Genomic DNA, 24699 nt, shown 5'->3' with positions numbered 1-24699 from the left:
GAGAAGAAGATTTTTTATTAATTAAGGTATCGTGATCGGCACTGGCTTAGAGGGCTGAAAGGCCTGTTCCTGTGCTGTACCTTTCATTGTTCCTTGTTCTAATAAGCTAATAAATTCAATCTTTATGTATAGAAATAGTAAATACAATGAAGTACAAAATAAGTGATCCATGCAAGAAGCATGTGCAAGAAATGACCTGAGTGTGTCTGCAATAGATACAAATTTTCATTGGCCATTCTTAATTTTGTAATATTTTCAGGTGATTTTTGTTACATCCTTTTTCTAAATTTAATTGGTGGGTATTTGAACATAAGTTGTGCGAAGCTAATTGTACTGAGCATTTGGACTGATCAAAGAGAATCAGCATAGATTTGACAGTGTAGGCTATGTTTTACTAATCTCGTTGAATTTTTGAGGAGGTCTTTGGAATGATGGATGGTGGGAAGAGGTTCTAGGGAGTCTTGGCTGTCTGGACATTTAGAAGGTATTTAATATGATTCCTCACGAGATTATTAGCAAAAATTGTAAGAGCATGGAATTGGAGGCGACCTTGTGATATGGATATAATTAGTTCGGATGGGAGAGACAACATAGAGATTAAAGGGAATGTCTCTTTCTCCCTGCCATCCTGTAGATGTTAGGGCCATGGATATTCCTGGCTGATAGAAGAAGCTTTCTGTGTATGGAAATAAATCTATTTTCTTTGCTTCTTGATGAATTATGTCTGAATGCATTTGATCTATTGGCATATCCTCACTATTATTTTATTTATAGGAACAAAGTAGCAGGAGGAAAAAAGACCGGAGGTCTATGCAAGAAACTGCAAATGAAAGCAAACGGAAAGGGTAAATTATTATTGTTTTGACCTAATTGATAACTTCACTCTTAATCTTTACACAAATAAATGAATGCTTTGGTTCAGCGCCATCTTTACGATGAGAGTTTGCTGTTTGCTGTGTTGTGTGGGGGTTTTAATGGTGTTGTCTGTATTTTACCGACAACAGTTATCAGTTCAGTACAAAGAGAAGAGGAGGCAATTATGTCTCCATTAGTAATTCACTTTATTATCGTTGTTAGGCAGTGTACCTACAAATCATACAGCTGATTAGAACATAAGCATGCAGTTTGTATTGAAACTGTGCAATTTAAAGTCACTCCCATTGGTTTCCATGATAATTCCTGAGTAATCACAGAATATGAGAGATATTACCTGAGGGGAAAAAGCTATGCTGGTCAGGCATTCACCTTCCCTCTGGACGCTTTCCTCTTCTGCATGATAACTGTGTGGAGTTTCACTGCAGCTGGTTTGGGAGTCTTTATTGTTGTTCTATTGTTTATCTCTTCCAAGATATGCTACCTCTTTGATGTTGGTTCAAACTTACATAAGAACATAAGAACATAAGAAATAGGAGCAGGAGTAGGCCATCTAGCCCTTCGAGCCTGCCCTTCATGGCTGATCTGTCGCTGCTCAGTTCCACTTTCCCGCCCTCTCCCCATAACCCTTAATCCCCTCTCTTATCAAGAACCCATCAACCCGCTTCTTAAAAATATTTAGCGAGGCAGCCTCCACCACTTCAACGGGCAGAGAATTCCAGAGATTCACCACCCTTTGAGTGAAGAAGTTCCTCCTCAACTCCGTTCTAAACCGCCCCCCTTTTATCTTGAGGCTGTGCCCCCTAGTCCTACTGTCTTTTTTGAGCGGGAAGAGTCTCTCCACCTCTATCCTATCCATCCCATTCATCATCTTATACGTCTCAATGAGATCTCCCTTCATTCTTCTAAACTCTAACGAGTACAAGCCCAGTTTATTCAGCCTCTCCTCATAGCTCAACCCCCTCAACTCCGGTATCAGCCTAGTAAACCTCCTCTGCACTCCCTCCAAGGCCAAAATATCTTTGCGCAGGTGCGGTGCCCAAAACTGCACACAGTACTCCAGCTGCTGCCTCACCAATGCCCTATACAGCTGCAGTAAGACCTCCCTACTTTTATATTCAATCCCCCTTGCTATGAAGGCCAGCGTCCCATTTGCCTTCCTGACCACCTGCTGCACCTGCAAGCTGGGTTTTTGCGACTCATGCACAAGGACCCCGAGGTCCCTCTGCACCGTCGCCTGCTGCAGTTTTTCGCCCCGTAAGTAATAGTCCTTCCTACCATTCTTCCTACCAAAGTGGATCACCTCACACTTGCCAACATTAAATTCCATTTGCCATTTCCTGGTCCATTCGCCCAGCCTATCTAGATCCTTCTGCAGACTCTCCACACCCTCCGCACAATTTGCCGTTCCCCCAATCTTGGTGTCATCAGCAAATTTCGACACCCTACACTCGGTTCCCTCCTCCAGATCATCTATATAAATGGTAAAAAGCTGAGGCCCCAGCACCAACCCCTGGGGCACTCCACTAGTCAACATCCGCCAATCCGAATAGCACCCGTTGACCCCCACTCTCTGCCTCCTATTTGACAACCAATCCTCTATCCACGCTAACACCCTACCCCCACTCCATGTCCCTCGACCTTCTGCAATAACCTCTTGTGAGGTACTTTGTCAAACGCCTTCTGAAAATCTAGAAAGACCACATCCACCGGCTCTCCTCTATCCACCGCCCTAGACACATCCTCATAGAACTCCAGTAAATTTGTCAGACACGACTTCCCTTTAATGAACCGTGCTGCGTCTGCTCTATCAAGCAATTCCCTTCAAGATGCCTCGCAATTTCCTCCTTAATGACAGATTCTAACATTTTACCTACCACAGACGTTAAACTAACCGACCTATAATTCCCCGCCTTTTGCCTGGCACCCTTCTGAAACAACGGCGTAACATTAGCCTTTTTCCAATCATCCGGCACTTCCCCGGAATCCAGCGACGTCTGGAAAATAACCACCAAGGCATCCACTATCACCTCCGCCATTTCTTTCAGAATCCTCGGATGCATTCCATCCGGTCCTGGGGACTTGTCCACAATCAGCCCCTCCAGTCTGTCGAGCACCCTTGTTTATTTCATACTCTTCCCTCATTGGCCCCCACTCCAAGGTCCTAGGTACAAAGAACAAAGAAAAGTACAGTGTGAGAACAAAAGCTATGGTCCTCCAAGCCTGTGCCAATCACGATGCCCTAACTAAGCTAAAAATAACCTTCTGCCCTTATTCAGCCCATATCCCTCTATTCCCTCCCTATTCATGTACCCATCTAGATGCTCTTAAATGTTGCTAATGTGCCTGCTTCCACCACATCCTCTGGCAGCACGTTCCTGACACCCACCATTTCCTGCGTGAAAAATTTCCCCCACGCATCTCCCTTAAGTTCTCCCCCTCTCACCTTGAACCTGTGCCTCCTTGTAATTGACACTTCTACTCCGCGAGAAAGCTTCTGATTATGCACCCTGTCAATGCCTCTCATAATTTTGTAGACCTCCAGCACGTGTCCCCTTAGCCTCTGTCTTTCCAGTGAAATTCAAATGATTGGATGAACTAGATGCTAGGTTGAAAGGCCATTTAGTGTCGGTGATTGGCTGAAATCACAGCATTTACAAAATAAAGCCACTTCTGAAAAGCTACAGGATTACCTCATTGCTTTCTGGTTAAATAAGGACTTGTGTCTTACAACATTTCCTTTGTAACTAAGTAAACTTAACCAGTTCAAGCCAGTTTCAAGCTTCAGGTTACTGCAGTTCAAGTAGAGTTTGCAGCCTTTGAATGCAGCCCCTTTTCAGTCCTTGGCCAACAGTATTAAGAGCTATGCGTTCATTTAGGTAATTCTTGAATATGTGCTTGCTATTTATGTGCCTTTGAGCCAGGACCTTGATGTATTTGTCATCGAGAGGTTTTCTGTCCATTTGCAATTTTCAGGGGGATGAACTTGTTTACTTGGTGCCATTTTTAGCAGGACTACACAAAATAACATCAGTTCCCTGTGGGAAACAGCTTTGCAGGTCAATACTTGCACACTCATTTGGCATTCTTAGTGATATTAGTGAGGAATGTGATACATAATATGTGGTATGTGAACATGTTTGTCCCTCTCACTCTTTTCAGTTTGCCGCCAAAATTATTTATAGCGCTGGCCAATAAAAGGCAACATGTGTGTGTAAATTCAAATTTACTTTATGATAAATTTAATGTCTCCCCCTTTACCCTTGAGAACATTTAACATAAGGATGCTATATTGACTTTGGCACCTGAGTTTAGGGAAGAGATAATTGCTGTTCCCAATTCACTCCATGTGACATAAGTAATTGGTTAAATGCATTGAATGTAGCAAAGGCCATGGGTCCAGACAACATTCCAACTGTGATACTACAGAATTGTGCTTCAGAACTAGCCATGATGTTTCAGTATTGCTTCCACCCTAGGAAACATTGAATACAGGAGTTAGGACATCTTGTTGAAGCGCTACAAAACATTGGTAAGGCCACATTTGGATACAGTTGAATACTGTATACATTGTATACAGTTCTGGTCACCCTATTACAGATATTACAAAACAAGAAAGAGTAGAGAAAAGATTTACTAGTATGCTACTGGGACTTGATGGTTTGAGTTATAAGGAGAGGCTGGATAGACTGGGAATCTTTTCTCTGGAGTGTAGGAGGCTGAGGGGTGATCTTATAGAGGTCTATAAAATAATGAGGGGCACAGATCAGCTAGATAGTTAATACCTTTTCCCAAAGGCAGGGGAGTCTAAAACTAGAGGGCATAGGCTTAAGGTGAGAAGGGAGAGATACAAAAGTGTCCAGAGGGGCAATTTTTTCTCAGAGGGTGTAGAACAAGCTGCTAGAGGTAGTAGTAGAGGTGGGTGCAGTTTTGTCTCTTAAAAAGCATTTAGACAGTTACATGGGTACGATCGGTACAGGGGGATATGGGCCAAATGCAGGCAATTGGGACTAACTTCGAGGTTTAAAAAAATGGGTGGCATGGACAAGTTGGACCAAAGGGCCTGCTTCCATGCTGTAAGCCTCTATGACTCTACTGCTACAACACTAGCATCTTTGTGAAAAGATGGAAAATTGCCCAGTTATGTGCTGTTCACAAAAATCAAGTCAAAGCCAATCCAGCCAGTTACTACCCCATCATTCTCATTCTAAAATTGTTAAGTTGACAATGTTTTCAAGTAGGAGTGATCACCACGCAGTCCTTGTGAAGATGAAATCCCGTCTTCACATTGAGGATACCTCCCATTGCGTTGTGTGACACTACCTCTTTACTAAATATGATAGATCCAGCAGCTCAAACTGGGCAGGCATCAGGTGCTTTGGGCAATCAACAGCCGAATTGTACTCAACCACAATCTGTAACCTCATGCAATCCTATATCCAGGAGTGAATAGTGGTAGATAATTAAACAACTAATTGGAGGAAGAGCCTCCACAAATATCAATGGGAGGAGCTGAATGCATGAGTGCAAAAGGTAATGCTGAAGCAGTTGCAACAATCTTTAGCTATAAGTGTTGAGTAGACCATCTTGGTCTCCTATGGAAAGCCCCAGCATCACAGATGCATATACAATAGTACTGAAGACTTGTGCTCCAGAACTAGCCAAGCTATTCCAGTGCAGCTACAACACTGGCATCTACCAGGCATTGTTGAAAATTGCCCAAGTGTGTCTCACACACAAAAGGTAGGAAAAATCCAACCCAGCCAATTACCAACTTATCTGTCTACCCTTAATCATCAGTAAAGCATTGGATGGGGGGTCACGAACTGAACTGGACTAGCCATATAAATACTGTGGCTATAAGGATAAGTCAGAGGCTTGGAATTCTGTGGCAAGTAACTCATCTCCTGATTTCTCAAAGCCTGTCCACCATCCATAGACACAAGTCAGGAATGTGATGGAAGACTTTCCACTTACCTGGATGAGTGCAGCTCCAACAACACCCAAGAAGCCTGACAGTACCAGGACAAAGCAGCCTGCTTAATTGACACCCCACTCACTTCTGCCATCACAATGCACAATGATAGCAGCATGCCTCATCGACAAGATGTAGGAGCTCGCATGGACTTCTTAGACAGCAGCTTCTAAACTCACATCTACCTAGAAGAGCAACAGGTATATGGGAATACCACTACCTGGAAATTTCCCGCCGAGCCACTCACCATCTTGGAAATATATTGCCATTTCTTCACTATTATTGGTTCAAAATCCTGGAACTTCCTCCTTAACAGCATTATGGGTGTACCTACATCACATGGACTGCAGCAATTGAAGGAGGCAGTTCACCACCACTTCTCAAGGGCAAGTAGGAATGGGCAATAAATGCTGGCTTAGCCGGGGGTACTCACTTCCCATCAATGAAGTTTTTAAAAAAATCTTGTAAGTAAGGTTTTTTTCTCATGTCACCTTTAGTTCTTTTGCCAATTACTTAAATTGGCGTCCTCTGGCTCTCAATCCTTCCACGAATGAGAACTGTTTCTCTCTATTTGTTCTGTCCAGATTGTGCATGATTTTGAATTTCTCTATCCAATCTCCTCTTGGTTTCTTTTTCAAGGAGAGCATCTCCATCTTTTCCAATCTGGCCCTGTTACTGAAGTTCTTCTTCTTTGGAACAATTTTTCTAATTCCTTTCTGCACTCTCTCCAATGCGGTCACAATTTTCCTAAAGTATGGTGCCAGAATTGAGCTCAGTACTTCAGTTGAGTCAGTGTTTCTTTCAAAACTGAACTGTAACCTCTGTGCATCAGTTATTGAAGTGTAGGATCCCATATGTAGTATTAAGTGCTTTCTCAACTTGCCTTGCTCCCTTCAATGATTTGTACACATGTATCTATAAGCCCCGCTATTCCTGTGTCCTTTCACAATTCTATCCTTTTTATGTCATCTTGCCTCATTCTTCCGAGCAAAATGTATTACTTCACACTTTCCTACATTAAATTTAATCTACCATGTAGCTGCTCATTCTTCCAACCTGTCTATACCATTTTGAAGTCTATTGATATTGTCCTCTCATCTGTGATATTTCCAAATTTTTTGTCACCTGCAAATTTTTACTTGTTGCCCTTACAGACCTTCATTAGTGATCTCTGTCCAACACAAGAACTGGAATGCTTCCTGATGCTTACATCTTATTCAGTATCAATCATAACCCCTCAGATAGTGACCCGCATTCAGCAAAACCTGAACAACATTCAAGCTTGAAATGATGAATAACTTTTGTGTCAGACAATGACCATCTCCAAGAGGAGAGAATCTAATTATCTTGACATTCAAAGGACTTACCAATGCTGAATCCCCCGCATCAGCGTCCAGGCAGGAATATTGACCAGAAGCTTTACTGGACCAGCCATATAAATACTGTGGTTGTAAGAACAAATCAGAGTCTGGAGATTTTGTGACTACTAATGTGCCTTGTAATTTCCCAAATGTCCACAATCTATAAGGCATGTGTCGGGTGTGATGGAATCCTTCCACTTGTCTGGATGAGTGTAGCTGCTGCAAACCACTGAAGCTCAATACCATCCAGAACAAAGCAGTGCTTAATGGAAAACCCTCACCACTATCTTAAATATTCATTCTATCTATCACCAGTGCATGTTGACAGCAGTGTGCATGAACTACAAGATGCACCCCTTCACAATGCCTTGAAAAACAGAGCCTCTACCATCTAGATGAACATGTGTAGTAGAAGCATGGGATCACGACCATCTCCAAGTTCCTCTCAAAGTCACACACCGCATTGGAACTTTATCACTGTTCCTTCACAGTCACTAGGTCAAAATTCTGGAACTTCCTCTGTAACAATATTGTGGGTGTATCATACAGTAATATATGAACGCAGTAGTTAAAAGGATAACTCACTGCCACCTTCCCAAGAGCAATTAATGATAAACAATAAAGGCCCATGCCATGAATGAATAAAACAAAAATCATTGTTCACTGATTCCTACCAAAGATGCGTGTTTGTAGATATCAAAGTAAAGAGAGAATTGCATTCAGCTTTTTACTGTGTCTCTACTGCCTGAATGGTTCATCGACATTCTGATGCTCATTGGTTAGGGTTCAATATGAAATCTGGCTTCTTGAGAGTGAGATATCAGATACTTTGGAATCTTTGGATGTAAACCCCAGTGAGAAATCAACTCAGAGGAAAAATTAGCAGATGAAAGAACACAAATGTTGGGATCAACTTTATAATGTTGTGTTAATTTTATTTCTATTGTTCTTGCAATGTGTTAGCATCTTCTACTGTCTTCTCAAAGCCAATTAGAGATGGTCAATACATACTGGTCTAGCCAGTGACAATGAATAAAAACAAATCTATAACAGAGCTTGAACTCAGTAATATGAAGGAACTGAATTAGCATTTCATTGAAGCTGATACATTCTCAGAAATAATATCAATTAATGTGAATTCAATTCCTTTGGATTAATGGGGAGGCTGTAATGTACTGTACTTGGAATTCCAGAAGGCATTTGATAATGTGCCACATACAAAGTAGATGTAGAAAATAAAAGCTCATGGTGTGGGTGGTTTACATACTAGCATGGATTGCTAAGAGGATGAATAAATGAGTCTTTGTCTGATTGTAAGTAGTCTCACAACACCAGGTTAAAGTCCAATAGGTTTATTTGGTAGCACAGGCTTTTGGAGCGTTACCCCTTCTTCAGGTGAGTGAAGGGTTCAGTTCACAAACAGGGCATACACAGACACAAACTAAATTACAAGATAATGGTTGGAATGCAAGTCTTAACACGTAATGAAGTCTTTACAGGTGCAGACAATGTGAGTGGAGAGAGAGTTAAGCACAGGTTAAAGAGGCGTGAATTATCTCCAGCCAGAACAGTTAGTGAGATTTTGCAAATCTAGGCAAGTCATGGGGGTTACAGGTAGTGTGACATGAATCCAAGATCCCGGTTGAGGCTGTCTTCATGTGTGCGGAACTTGGCTATCAATTTCTGCTCAGCGATTCTGCATTGTCGTGAAGGCTGCCTTGGAGAACGCTTACCCGAAGATCAGAGGCTGAATATCCTTGACTGCTGAAGTATTCCCTGATAGGAAGGGAACATTCTACTTGGTGATTGTTGAGCGGTGTCTATTCATCTGTTGTCATAGCGTCTGCATGGTCTCGCCAATGTACCTTGCCTCGAGCCATCCTTTCCGGCAGGAGACATTGTATCAGGTAGACAATGTTAGCTGAGTCCCAAGAGTATGTACTGTATGCCTGGTGGATGGTGTTCTCATGTGAGATGATGGCATCTGTGGCGATGATCCGGCACGTCTTGCGGAGGTTGCTGTGGCAGGGTTGTGTGGTGTTGTGGAGTATGTATATGGTATATACTCTTGTGACTCGGCCAACATTGTCTACCTGATATACTACAGGAATGGATGTCCTGAGGCATGGTACGTTGGAGAGACTGTGCAGACGCTATGACAACAGATGAACAGACACCGTTCAACAATCACCATGCAGGAATGTTCTCTTCCTGTTGAGGAATTCTTCAGCAATTAAGGATATTCAGCCTCTAATCTTCAGGTAAGAGTTCTCCAAGACAGCCTTCATGACGATGCAGAATTGCTGAGCAGAAACTGATAGCCAAGTTCCACACACATGAGGACAGCCTCAACTGGGATCTTGGGTTCATTTCACACTACCTGTAACTCCCACGACTTGCCTGGGCTTGCAAAATCTCACTAACTGTCCTAACTGGAGAGAATTCATACCTCTTTAACCTGTGCTTAACTCTCTCTCCATTCACATTGTCTGCATATGTAAAGATTTGATTACCTGTTAAGACTCACATTTCAACCATTATCTTGTAATTGAGTTTGGGTCTATAAATGCCCTGTTTGTGAACTGAACTCTTTGCTCACCTGATGAAGGAGCAGTGCTCCGAAAGCTTGTGCTACCAAATAAACCTGTTGGACTCTAACTTGGTGTTGTGAGACTATTTACTGTGCCTACCCCAGTCCAACACCGGCAATTCCACATTTTGTCTGATTGGTGAAATGAGACGAGAGTGGTACTGCAGAGGTCTGTGCTGGAGCCTCAACCTTTTTCAATTTACATCACTGATTTGGATGAGGGGAGCAAAGGCATGGTAGCGAAACTTGCAGGTGACACAATGATAGGTAGGAAAATGTGCTGTGAAGAAGACATTGGAGTTTGCAAACAGATATAGATAGCTTGAGTGAGTGGGCAAACATCTAGCAGATGGACTATAATGTGAGAATATGTGAAGTTGTTCATTTTGGCTGGAAGAATCAAAATGCAGAATATTGCTTAAATGGAGAATGACTGCAGAATCCAGGGTGCAGACAGATCGAGATATTCTAGTGCATAAGTCACAAATAGTTAGCATGCTTGTACAGCATGTAATCCAGAAGGCTATAATGGAATGCTATGAGAGGAATTGAACACAAAAGTAAGCGTGTTATGCTTCATGTCTTTGATGTGACGATATCTCGAATACTGCGTGCAGTTTTGCTCTCCTGTTTAAGTAAGGATGTAAATATGTTTGAGCCGATTCACAGGTGGTTTGCTAGATTAATACCTGGAATGAATGGGCTGCCTTATGAGGAGAGATTGGATATGCTGGGTTTAATTACACTAGAGTTTAGAAGATTGAGAGGTGACCTGATTGAAGTGTACAAGATCCTGAATGGTTTTGATGAGCTGGATTTGGTGAGGATGTTTCCTTTTGTGGGTGAGTCCAGAACTAGGGGCACAGTTCTATAATTAGATGTTGCCCTTATAGGACAGAGATGAGGAGAATTGTGAGGGTTGTGGGAAATGTGGAACCTGAAACGAACAGATCAACCACGATCCTGTTGAATGGTGGAGCAGACTCGAAGGGATGAATGGCCTATTTCTGCTCCTGTTTAATATGCCCCAAGACACTAAATGCATGCTGCTAGATTAAAATATACATTGAAATAGAAAAAAGACAAAAAGTTAATCACAATTCTTTGCATCAGTTTAATTTGTTCGAAAGGAACTTTTGATAGTGATGCTGGTGTGTACGCAATTTATAACTTTATTTTTGAATCTATTGTATTTATTTTTAGGAGCACAAAAGAACAAATTGATAGTCAAACGAAACCAACAGAAACTCTCACACAAGAGGTAATTTTCCATGTTAATTTCTTAGGCTGATAACTACATATTAGATTTGGTGGATGAGTAATATTGCTGAAAAGGTTATTGCTTTTTTTGGCCTAGTCTGACACACAAGCCTGTTTGATCTGTCACACAGTGAGAAAGTTAGCAAAGTCATTCTTTCACATTTCTGTCAGAACTGGTAATTAATGATCTATCTTTGGATCGCTGTACTTCCTTTATCTACACGTTGCCTCTTACTCATTTGCAGACATGGGATCAATTTTCATTTTACAAATACCCAACAGCTTTCTACTTTCAACTCTCCATCATTGTTTTTGATCCCACAACTTGTTCTGTAAGGCTCTGAAGTCTAGAAGTCGGGAATGTATCCAAACCTCCTCCGATTGAATGTTGGGAAGATTGAAACCATTATTTTTGGCTCTTATCATTTATATCATAAACACTGCTCTCTTCCAGCTAATTTTCTCTCTCTTTCTCTCTTCACTCTCTCTCCCCCATCCCCAACCAGTCCTTTGAGCTGAACCAGATCATATCAAACCTTTTTCAAAGCATATCAAGACTTTTTCAATGCAGAGCTGAGATTGAAACTTCACTGTGATATAGCACCCTGTTTACTTATCTAGAATGCTGTCCACTTCCATCCACACCTCAACCTTCCACTTCTGAAACTCTTTGAATGTTTTATTTCTGTTCAACTTCTCTAATATCTCCCTTGTTCTTTTCAGGGGGGTATAGTGGTAACTTAGTGTAGAAGACTGGTAATCCTGAGGTCTAAGCTAATGTTCTGGGGACCTGGGTCCAAATCCCACCATAGCAGCTCGTAGAATTTAATTTCAGTTGATAAATCTAGTATATAAATCTAGTCTCAGTCATGGTAACCGTGCGATGATTATAGATTGTCATAAAAACCCTTCTGGTTCACTGCTTTCCTTTAGGGAAAGGAAATCTGGAGTTGTTACCCAGTGTGGTGCACATGTGACTCCAGACTCACAGCCATGTGGTTGACTCTTAACTGTCCTCTGAAATGTTCAGTTTAATGGCATTAGGAATGGGCAACAAATGCAGGTTTTGCCAGTGACTACTATATCCCATGAACGAATAAAGAAAAAGGTTTTCGACCTTCATCAATTCCAATTTATCAAAACGTTAGCCAAATGATCCTAAGTCACTTACATTGGCAGAAATTCCGCAACATGTTTAACTTAAAATCCTTGCCTGTGTCTTCAGATTCTTCCATGTCTTCCCCAACCCCATTTTTTTTCAAGTGTCCTCTGGACTTGCAATCTGGAAACCTTTTGCAAACTCTGTTCCTATGATTCTGACTTCTTTCATCTTCCCTCTCATCATTGATGTACAACTGTCACAATTCTTTCATGACCTCTTTTTTTTCAATCTTTAAAAATCTCTCCAAACTCCATCTTTTCACCAAACTTCCAGTCACCCGACCTATCTGTCTCAATGTTCCTTTCAGTCTCTTATTCTCTAAAGTGCCCTGGACAATTTTGACATTAAAGGAACAGTACAGATGAAGATTGTTGTTCATTGTTGCAATAAGAGGTGAAATCTATTTATTTTTCCATTTCTAATTTTCTTTCCTCAAGGGGTTGACTGTTACCATTTCTATACTGATTTTTCCCCAACAGATGTGATTATACCAGTAGCAGACTGCACCTTGTATAGAAATTTCTATTAGCCACTCATTCATTACAATTGGATCTAGGTCTAACACAAGATTATTTCCATCAGGATCATGACACATCTAGTAGTCTTGCTCACAGTAACACAGCATGTTCCTGATAATGTTCTGGACCATCTGACAGACTGTTTTGTGTTGAACTTCGCAACAGTAAAATAATTTAATTGGGAGAAAGCCAATTTCACTGGGGTGAGAGCAGACCTAGCCCAGGTTAATTGGAATCAAAGATTGGATAATGTAATAAATAAGCTCCCTTTAAAGAGGAGAGAGTCGAAATACATTCCCATCAGGGCTAAAGATATAAGAATCAAAGTCAGATCTTCCTGGATGTCAAAAGGGATAGAGAAGTAAGCTGAAGTAGATAAAAGATACATATGATCGATGCTAGGCTAATAATACAAGTGCAAAGCAGCTGAATATAGAAAGTTCAGAGGTGAAGTCAAGAAAGAAAATGAGCAACAAATGAGAAGAGACTGGAAGTCAACATAAAGGGGAATAAAAGTCCTGACAACCATTATTTTTTGTTTCTTGTCACTGAACCAATTTTGTATCCAGCTAACTGCAATCGCCTGGATCCTACGAGCTTTAAGTTTTAAATTTTTATTTAATTTTTATAAACCAGCCTGCAATATGGAACCTTGTCAAAAGCCTGGCTAAAATCCATGTCAGCCATGGATAGATCACATCAACTCATCACTACTCTCATCAATCCCTGTTACCAGTTTAAAAATTTTAATCAAAAAGTCTAATCAATTTAATCAGACACAGTCTTCCCTTAACAAATTCATGTTGATTGTCATTAATTACTCCTTCCCTCTAAGTGACAGTTTATCTGTCAAAATTGCTTTCAATAATTTGCCCAAAATTGAGGTTAGACTATTTGGCCTGTAATTATTCAGTCTATCCCTCAACTCCTTTTTTAAACAAAAGTGCAATGTTAGGACTCCTCTAATCCTCTGATACCACAACTAAATCCAGTGAGGGTTGGAAAGAGTGGCCAAAGCATCTGGTATTTCCTCCCTGGCTTCTTCTTACCGCCTAAGGTATATTTCACCCAATCCTGGTAATTTATTCATTTTCAAGGATGCTTGTGTTTATTACCAATAATATTCCTTACACTTTCTTAACTACTATGATTCTGATGATTAGCTAAAGAACCAGAAACAATATGAGCAAAAACCTCCATACAGGTTAGAATCTGCGATGCACTGCCTGAGATTGTGGTGGTAGGAAATTCATCTATGGCTCTCAAAGAAAATTGGATAATGAAGTGAAGAGACAAGATTTGCAGAGCCATGGGGTAAAAGCGGAGCAGTGGGACTAACTCAGTTGTGCTTACAGGGAGCTAGCATATATGATATACATGGAGCAAAATTTCTTAGTGTAACCATTCAATGCCTCCATTGATAAGACTTAATATCCTTTGTATTGCCTCTGCTTGGTTATATTGGCTCCGACCTACTGGATGCAAGCTGATTATTGGGTTCAGTGAGTGACCCACCTGTAATAAAGCATATTCACAAACCTCATTAGAAACACAAAAGGATTTATTAACAAGAAAAGCTGTACTACAGCACAGCTGCACTCCTATCTTTTGCTGAGTGATGATTCCACCCCAGCTAGGATGGTTACCCACTCTGTTCCCAATTGGTTCTCCCAAGCCAGGTGACCCTTACTTTGCTTTACTTCACCCTTAAAGAGATAGTCACCACAAATCACCACACCATCTGTCTGTCGGTACAATTTTCCCACCCGCTCATTGAATTCAATGGTGCTTGAGATAATATAGCTGGCTCATTCAGTCATTGGATTCAGTAAATGTAACCACAAAACTTCTGTATCTACATTTTGAAAACAACCATTTTAATATTAATGTATTTACTTTTTTGTAATCAGTTGTCCCCCTCTAATCACAGTGTTAACTTTACATCTGTTTTTGTTACCAATTCTCTGTAATCAGACTTTCAAACTTAATGCAACTTTTAAAATTTCTGTCTGCGTGTTTCTGGCTACAGATAATGAGCAATGAAAATCATTCAGTTCACAGTTATTGGTGGCTTATTAGCTATTCAAAAATAATTTAGAATCAATCTATATTGTTCTCTTAAATTTGAATGCAATTAGATTTAACAATATTGTTTTGACTTATTGACTAGATCAACTGGGCTCTTAGACCCCAATCTTTTAGCTGATAAGCCATTCTTAGCTAGTTCAAAAAGTATTACCAAACATCTGCTACATAATTTGGTACCTTTCATATAGTTCTGTTGACACATTACAATTGCATTGTTGTCTTTGCTGAAAAGGGTAATCTGGTTGTGCAACAAGTTACCAGAGAAGACTATTGAAATGTGTAACATAAAATACATAACCGCAAGAGCCAATTGATGTGAAAGGTTTGAGGAATATGGTGAGAAGGCAGGTAGGGATTGATATCAATCAAAATAGGACAATCTTTATGAACCCACTGGGTTTTCCTGTTGCTTTCATGGTCAGATCTATAAGCAGAGAGAATTTAATTTGCCCTTTCTAGGAAGAAAGTATGTTTGATGTGCCCTACCTTTACTTAATTTGATAGAAGTGCCTATATTTTAATTATTGTAATGTTATGGTATTCTTGCTGGGCTACTTATTTCTTGCAATCAAGGCCATAGTTCTTCCAATATGAACATTCAAAATTTAAAGTACAAGGAACAGATAAGCATCTTGTTATTTTTAAGAGCTAGATGTTATTTTCTTTCAAGCTTGAGCATCACCCATGTCAAAGTCACGAGGGCATTTGTCTATAAGGTAGTCTGGAGCCCTCTTGAGGACAGAACAAGGAACTGCATTCCACACGGTATTTTCAGATTGGTGTCCATGCTCCACTATCTGGCAACATGAAATGCTTTATACTCCTTTAGTTTAACTCCGTAGGACTATCATGTTTTCTACTATGTAAAGTGCTTTGTGTTTATTGTAGCTCTTATCTATCTTTTCAACTATGTTCCGGGCAAAATCGCAGGGTGCAGACAAACTTCCATCCGCATGGCGGTCCAGTCAGGCTGGCTTAATTGATGATGATGCTGTAAGAATTTGACCTTTCTTGTAAACTAGTTCAGTAAATTCAGAGTTTAAAGTTATTGCATTTTTTCACTAGAAATGCTAGACTATTGGAGAAAGGAGGTTAGTTTGGTTTCCTTTTCAAAATATACAGGACTTTATTAAATGAGTAAATTCATTTTTTTATGCTCTGTTTATCTGCTTTCAGATGTTTATTTAGATGCAATGTGTTTTTTTTCACCCTTTTCAAAGTTATAAGTTATAAAAGCTGAAGTTGAATAACATCCATAAAGATTTTTCTGTGCATATGATGTTTGCAGCATATATTAAAGTGTTTTTTTCTCAAGAATTGTGAAAGAATTATTTTAGTGTTTTTGTGTTGGGTGGGAAGGCAACTTTTTATGTTTTTAAAGAAAAACACTATCAAATGTAGAATCTCAATCCTTCAGGTATCAATTCCTATTGAGTTTTAAAAATGTCAAAATTTATTTTTTTTTAACTGTCCCTTTCTCCGCAACTATCCAAGCTTTTAACTTTTACCTTTGAACAATATTTACCTATTTCTTTTTTCAAAACTACTGCCTGGATTCTGGGTGGCTCTTACTGCGGCCTAGTCACTAAACCTATGTGTATTCTTTCCTCATTGTTCTTCCTTTTTGTAGAACGATTGAATCATAGAATCCCTACAGTGCAGAAAGAGGCCATTCAGCCCATTGAGTCTGCACTGACAACAATTCTATCCAGGCCCTGCCCCTGTAACTCCACATATTTACCAGGCTAATCCTCTGATGCGAAAGGGCAACTTAACATGGCCATTCCACCTAACCCACATATCTTTGGACTGTGGGAGGAAACCAGAGCTCCCAGAGGAAACCCATACAGACACACGGAGAATGTGAAAACTTCATGCAGACAGTCCCCCAAGGCCGAAATTGAACTCGGTCCCTGGAGCTGTGAGGCAGAAGTGCTAACCACCATGCCATCCTTTTGTCAATCTTACATTTTTGTCACTGAATTATTGACTCACTGAGCAGTAGAAATTTTTGAAATAGTTTTTACAACATCACATCTCAAGTGCAGCTGTCAGATTTTCTCTTGCACTTTTCACCAGAGCAGAAAAGATTGTCATTTTCTCCCTGTCCCTACGATGAAAGGTTTACATTAGTGAGATAACTGGGAATTGGTTGGATTTGGTGTCAGTATTGCTGCAGATGACTGTGTTGTCCTATTTCTAAACAACTCTCAATTTCTTTGCAGTTTGTTGAAGGGGAGGAAATTGTTTTGGAGAGCCAATCCACTATTGAATCATCAAACTATGACGATGACTTTGAGGTATTGAACATTCGTCTACAGTGTAAAAGCAAAATTCTGTGAATGCTGGAATCTGAAATAAAAACAGAAAATGCTGGAAAATCTCAGCCGGTCTGACGGCATCTGTGAGGAGAGAACAGAGCCAATATTTCGAATCTAGATGACCCTTCAACTAGAGCGAAGAGCGCGGATTTATACTATTGGGGTGGAGGGCTGGGGAGAGGGTGAATTGGATAAAGAGAATGTAATTGAGGAAACAGGCTGAGAAAGTGCTAACGTCCATGAAGTGATCAGAATGTGAGAATGGTGGAACAGAGGTACAGATTGTTTAAGGTCTGCCTGAGTAATGTGGCAGTTGCACTGAAGCGGGAGAGGAGAGTGTGAAAAGGTGGAGAGCTGGAATAGAGAAGTGGAAAAATAGAAGTAAAAAGGAAGGGTGATAAAATAGATGAAATGGAATAAAATAAATGGAAATGGGGTGAAGGTGGAGCAGAGAGCTCATCCTCTGAAGTTGCTGAACTCAATGCTTAGTGCAGAAGGCTGCAAAGTGCCCAATCAGAAGAAGAGGTGCTGTTCCTCTAGTTTGCATTGGGGTTCACTGGAACATTGCAAAAGGCCAAAGACGAACATGTGGACAGGAGAGCAGGGTGGTATGTTGAAGTGGCAAGCGACAGGAAGGTCTGGGTCCTGCTTGTGGACAGACCACAGGTGTTCAGCAAAGCAGGCATCCAGTCTGTGTTCGGTCTCTCTGGCGTAGAGTAGCCCACATAGGGAGCAGGCAAATGCAGATACTTACTCCTTAGTAATATGCATGTGACCCAAGACATCACTGCTTGGTTCCCTTTTTTTTAGCACTCATGATGTTCTCCGCAGTTAACACCGAGGAGAAATATTTGTTTAAAAATCTCATCCATTTCCTGTGGCTCCACACACAGATGGTCATATTGATCTTTAAGGAGATCTATTCTCTCTCAAGTCACCCTTACTCTTAATATAGCTATAGAATCGCTTGGAATTTTCTTTAACCTTACCTGTCAGATCCATCTCACACCCTCTTTTTGTCCTCCAGCTTAAGTGCATTCTTACACTTTTTATAGTCATCAAGGAATTCACTTGTCCCCGATTGCCTAAACCCAAAGTATGTTTTTTTTTCTGACCAAAGCCTCAATGTCCCTCGTCAGGTAAGGATCTCTAAACATACCAACCTTTCCTTTCATCCTAATGGATACATACTGGACTCTTAATATCACACTCTTAAGGTTTGCCAGTCGTGCCTTTCCTTACAAATAGGTACACCCAATCAACCTGTTAGATCCTGCCTAATGCCCCCCAAATTAGCCCTGCTCTAGTTTAGGGCCTTAACTTGTAGACCCATCTGATCTTTTTCCATATTTCAAAACTAGTAGTGTGATGGTCACTGGACCCAAAGTGATCCCCGACTGACACTTCAGTCACTTGCCCTATATCATTTGCCATTCCGAATAGGGCCCTCTATACGTCGATTCAGGAAACTTTATTGGACACATTTAACAAATTCTATCCCATCCAGGCTCTTTGCATTCTGCCCATTCAATACTGCGGGAAATTAACATCTCCCACTAATACTACCCTATTGTTCTTACAACTACCTGCAATCTCTTACAAATCTCTTAAAAGATCCATTTTAATGAGATTATTCCACTTGAACATATCAGGAAGGTTTTAAAAAAGATATTTTCCTTAGGAAGCGTGTATTCAATGTGTTGTGTTGATGCAGTCACTGCTGGACAGTTTCCATGCTCTGCTCATATTATAGCAAGTTGGCTGTAGTACTCCCATGTAAGATAGGAAGTCAGATAATTCACTGGAATCATCCATCAGAGATAAAATCATAAATGTTTTGTTTAACTGATTTATGATATGATCATTTTGTATTAAACTGCCACCATTTTAGTTGATCAAAAGTCATGAAAACTAATGAATTCTAATGTGGTTGTTGTGGTTTTGTAAGATGCTAAATTGTGGCACGTTAGATAAAGGACCACTGTGGTGTTGAAAATACTATAGTTGGCAGTGTAATTACAAACACCAAGAAGTATTTACAAACGTATGTATACCTGTGCTTGTGTGTATGTGTTGTTAGACCACAGGAGGGCACATGCCAGGGCTTGCCCCTTCCTTTCCACTTCTTGGATAATCATAACAGTCTTTTTTGGAATTTGTAAGGATGAAGGTGTTAATTCAATGTCTGCCCTTAACCAGTTACATGTTAATTGCAAAAAAAAGTCTGACGAGCTTTCTTGAGTTTAAATGGAAGGATTTTAGTGAGCTAAAAACCCACCAAAGTAAAGATTTTTAAAAAGGTAGACCCACATTGACCTTTGCAACCTACAAACATGCCCAAGTAAGCAAAATTACTTATTCTACATCAGGAGGTTACACTTTAGTGATTTCACTGCTTGAGTTCTTTGCTGCTATCCATGGCTGAGGCAGAAATTTTCCTTGGTAGTCTTGAAATTCCAATGAAGTTGAAGCTGATGTAAACTGCAGTTTTTAGAGGCAGTCTCTTTTAAACTGTAATCCATCGTTTCCAAAAGTTGATACGATTATGCCTAAAGTTCCTTTGATAGAAGTTCAGGTTTCTTGTGGTGGCTTTCAAAATATATCAGAAATAGGGCTTGAACTTGAAGAGTAGCTTTATGGAAATGGAAATGGTGTGGGCCAGTGTAATTTCAGTAGATCTTTGTGAAGTCATTCTTGATGTTGTCAGGTGTGAAGTTTCATGGGAGATGGCTTTGGCTTGACTTAATTATAATCCACATTGGAACCGTCCAGAAATTGGCCAACTTGTAATACCGGACGTCAGGTGACTCGTGGCACCCATCTTACATCAGTATCATTGTTTGCTTTTTAAAAAAGCCTTTTCAAACAGTTCAATATCTATTTAATCAGTTATTGAAATTAAAGGTTATATCATTAACATAGTATAACCTTTAAGATTATGTTATGCATATGTCACATCATCATGACAGTTTGCATTTTTAAAGAGTGAGAAATATGAAGAAATTGCAAGGAAAAAAGCTGCTGATTGATCAGAAATGGAAATCAGACAGATATAAAGAAAATTAAACTGTGATGCAAGTTTTCTTCATGTTTCTGATTAAAAGCATACCAATAAGGGTATGGAAACATTTTAATTTCCATTCTAATGTAAATAAGGAATGCAGGGAACAACATTGTGGTAATACAGAGGAAGTGTTAATTATATATCAATTAAGAGATAATTGTATTAAGGCGGTGACATTAATTCTATACCAGAGCAGGCTGAAAGGTTGGTTCTTTGTTGGTAGAATACGATAAGCAATACATAGCTCTAAGTAGAAGCTTATTTGAATTCTGTCCATCACTAATTGGCTAATGGAATTCTGGTCAGCGAGATTATGTTATTAACAATGAGGCTTGTTAACATCCAGTTCACTTCTGCTATTGTGCCTGCAACTCTGTTGGATTTGATTACGTATTTATTGTATTTAAACTATGCATTTTTTAAAATTTCACTTTTTTACTCTGATGTATTTCAATTTGCTTTACTGCAGAGGATTAAGGAGTGAAACCAAAATGGTAGAAAAATGTCCTCCAATACCCAACCTGAATGGAAGATAATTAATATGTATATCAGATAAAAACATGTGTACAGTTTGTTGTATTCACCTATTTTCACAGAGAATATCAGATGGTCAGGGCACAAATTACAACACTATAACCAAACTTGGTTTAGGGTTCAGAAAAGACACTATCTTGGAACAATTTGTCATCCTAACCCACATTCTGAGATAATTAGAGTGTTTAAAACTCGCTCTCTGGTTTCTGTATGATTTAACTGTCTTGACTGATGATTCACTTTGTATCATGAGATGAACTGTAGTCAAGTCCTATATATAATGTTTATAGGAAGCTCCTTGCAATGTCATTAGAAGAGTTTCAACTGAAAACTGTGAGCAATAGAGTGAAACTAAATTACTTCTTTATGCTCCACTTTATATTTGTTTTGTTGTTCTGTCTCATGAGTGCAGTAAGATGCTGCTAGTACTCTTGACCCTCTTTATTGAATCACATTCGGAATGTGAGCATCACTGGAAAGGAGATCTGTAGTTTCCCTTGAGAATATGATGGTGGGCTTTGCATAACTAAATATAGCAGGCTTCGATTTGTTTGTCTATTATGTTTAAGTATCTAATTACCAACATTTACTTCTGTTACTTTCTCATTAAGTAAAGCTTGGAGTTTTCTTTAATTACACTGATCAATCAGTAGGACAATAATTGGGAAAAACAAGCAAGTGCACAGGACTTTAAACACAGGAAAAACTTAAAGCACAAAAACATTTTACATTAGTATTGACTGTATACAAAAATGATGCGGTATTTACTGAACAGTGTAGAGTTGTGCTCATAATTCACTGAGTTACTGATCATAGTAGAAACATCATTATAAGTAGCTTACAAAATAGTAGCATAAGAGCAAGTCATTAAAATCTATAGAAAGGGCTAAATAAACAAATACTCCAAATTGAAAATACACTGTAAAAGCTTTATTATGAAGTACAATAGACTTTGTTCTTCTGTGTAAAGGACTATGAGGATGATTTTGAGGAGGGTGAATATGAAGATGAAGAGGTAGAGCAGGAGAGAGAGGAAATTCCAGCGCATCAGCGAGCTGAACTTGAAGCAATTCAAAAAGCCATTACAGCAGAGAATGAACAGGTCAGAGAAACACGCACTCGAAGTCACAGAGAGACATACGATGAAGAACCAAACAAAGGTAGAGTTCGTTTTTGTACGACTTACCACACTTTAAAAATATGGTTTTTCAACATTACTTCTTAAAATCTCCAGTAATCTGTTGAGAACTTGACCTGTGTGTTCCTCTTTCGTTCACGCACTATACTACTACAAGTGTACCATTTGACATGAATGCTTTTGACAAATGTTGTTATATTCTCAGCATTGGTACCACTCACTTGAATGAGTACAACTTCACTCAAACGTCATATTTTTGGTCCTCTTCGTAATTGCTAGAATAAATTTGTGAATTATCCTCCTTCATTTTATATTTAGCCAGCAACGCCCATGTCTCATGAATGAATAAAAGAAAAGGGCTCCTCTGAATGGTAGCTAACGTGCACTGCTGCTGTTAAATTACTGTATTTTAAAATGTGTTAATTTGCCCTTTTGAGGACATTTTCTTCCAAAATTGGATAACCATAAACTGTTGTAACTGGGATTGAGCCTGTTTTTGAGTTAATTTGCTGTAATATGGCACTGCACAAACACTCAAGTAACAGCTGATCTCATGAAGAACCAGTTTAGTCCAATTTTACCCAGCATTACTGAAATGCTTCGTAACTCGCGGCTACTGCCATAATTACAAAACGAAAGGAGTTATCATGTTAGTATGCTCACTTATCTGGAAGCCCTGAATATAGTTTAATACAAATAGAAACATGCCTTCTATTTGTATGCAGTTTGCAGATCATCCAGGATGTACATGGGCAGTGGAGCTTTAGATTTTGGATTAAGTCCATGGGTAACAAAATCTAACAGTACGCACGGCACACTTGCCTAATGGCAAATTGCCTTTAATCCTACTGGGTGGGACTTAAATCAAATTTGAAACCATGACAGTTCTGTTGTGCAATCAATAATTGTTGGGCCCATACCTTCAGTTTATATCAAACAGTGATGCAATTTGAGACTTTGTTCAACTCTGGGAAGTAGACCTTGACATAATGTGCAAATATTAAACATATGTTTGTCACATTGTTGTATTGCCAGTGAAGCTCAGTTCAAATGTTCCAGCTCTGAAACAGCATGCAATGTGCAACCATGAATCTTGACTAACAGACAGCCAGCTAAGTATATTGAAGTGTCATGAAAATATTATTAAATCACTATCTGTTCCATCAAAAATGTGAATTAATAAAATAACTCAATTAGAATTGGATATATTTATTTCTTATCTGCATGTTATCTGCTGCTTCCATTATGCTATTCATTTTATTAGCTCGTAACACAATTTGTTGCCTAATTTAGATTTTGAAAACTCGCAGACTAGAGGACCTGCTCGAGGAATGTTCATTGATTTTGTGGCAGCAAAGCAGCGTGAGACCAGTTCTAAAGTGGCTAGTAAACAAAAGTAGGTAATTGAAGAAATGAGCTTATAGTTAATGTGCAAAATGTTACATACTTTATATATTAGCAGGGACCCACAAAACATTTACGGTGAAATTAGTATCAGCATAGTACTTTATATTCAGACTTTCAAGTTATTCTTTCACTGTGGATTTCAACAAAATCAAAACTACCCCCTTTGGAAAAAGCCACAGAAAACTGTCCATACGTAAAAACAGCCTGAGGACATCAATATAAATTTTGTCAACGGTTTGTCTGGCCTTGTGTCTTATTTATAGTCATAGAATAGGAAAATCTAATTGGGGACTGTTTTCTTCTGAGTTGAAAAATCTAGTTGGCTCAATACTATCAGAGGAATAAACACAGTATTTCCTTGAAGCCTGCTTGTTATAATTTCAGCATTTATCACTGGTAGTTAGGAAGCTGTTCTCTTTAATGTTGTTCCATTACAAAGTCCTTGTTTAGGATTCAAGAGTAATAGCAGCATTATGGGTGCTTCTTCCTTGAGTTTAAGTTTGGTGGCATTCCTTTTGAATTAGACTGTGAAGAAATGCTGAAGGCTACAGACTGTTACCATCATCTTCATCAAAAGATGTATTTTTTTAGTTCACCTGACAGTTTCTCTTTAAGTATAAAGACTGGTTTTAGAATAATAAGCTGTTCCAAATAATTGTCCCTGCCATTTTGTCTGACTTGACCAATTCCATGCCATCCCTATCTGTCCTACACCATCACATTCTTTGCATGTCATCCCTTTCACGCCATCCCCATCTTGCTCTTAACGTCTCCATCTCTTCTGTCAATCATATCCCATTCCTCATGGAAACAATCTGTCCAGCTAAGGTGACTGTTATTGTTGGGCTATCTTACCTCCTGCTGTTTTTGTTCTTCTCCAACCTCCCCACCCCTCCTCCCACCCCAGTTCTGCCACCTGCTGCATGTACATTACCTGTTCCAGACCCTGTACCCCACACACCCTTGTGTGCATTCCATCCTTCAAGTGCCATTTCTCTTCAAGTCCTTTGATCCTCACATTCTTTCCATCGACATCACAATAGCTTAATCTACATCCAAATGCAAATTTAAAAATTGATTTTTTTTGGCTAATCACAAAAGTTCAAAAACTTAGAAGTTCACAAGAAAAACTTGGATGAAGGCAATCCTTTGGTCCATTTATTTAGTTTGAACAATAAGATTTTTTGTGAGCTCTTTATACTGAAATGTCTAGAAATAAGCCTGTCTCTTCTGTACACATTAAAGCTCTGATTTGATGTTCTCTGCAGAAAGCGCAGTGTGGAGCTGCTCAGACTTATTGACTTGGATTTCTCAGTTAGCTTTTCAATGCTTGATCTACCTCCATTGAATGAGTACGATGTCTACATCAAAAACTTTGGGCGCACCAACACCAAGCAGGTTTGTGCAG

At 39.5% G+C, this 24699-nt stretch overlaps 1 protein-coding gene across 4 annotated transcripts in view; it reads left to right on the top strand.

The window, feature by feature from the left end:
* dync2i1 (dynein 2 intermediate chain 1) overlaps positions 1–24699 on the top strand; it is a 92568-nt gene that overhangs the window by 27288 nt on the left and 40581 nt on the right. For 2 of the 4 annotated variants that reach the window (XM_080212749.1, XM_080212732.1), the window contains exons 6-12: positions 775–845; positions 11003–11060; positions 15716–15820; positions 17053–17127; positions 21717–21906; positions 23178–23280; positions 24560–24689. In XM_080212749.1, the coding sequence (XP_080068875.1) occupies positions 775–845; positions 11003–11060; positions 15716–15820; positions 17053–17127; positions 21717–21906; positions 23178–23280; positions 24560–24689 (732 nt within the window). The remainder of the gene's footprint in view (positions 1–774; positions 846–11002; positions 11061–15715; positions 15821–17052; positions 17128–21716; positions 21907–23177; positions 23281–24559; positions 24690–24699) is intronic. The other 2 variants (XM_080212740.1, XM_080212758.1) reach the window with 2 other exon arrangements.

Source organism: Carcharhinus amblyrhynchos, chromosome 2 (genome assembly GCF_965287045.1).
Source record: "Carcharhinus amblyrhynchos chromosome 2, sCarAmb.v2.hapA, whole genome shotgun sequence".
NCBI lineage: Eukaryota > Metazoa > Chordata > Chondrichthyes > Carcharhiniformes > Carcharhinidae > Carcharhinus > Carcharhinus amblyrhynchos.
The sequence above is the reverse complement of the archived record's forward strand: the minus strand, read 5'-3'. Positions and strand labels throughout refer to the sequence as shown.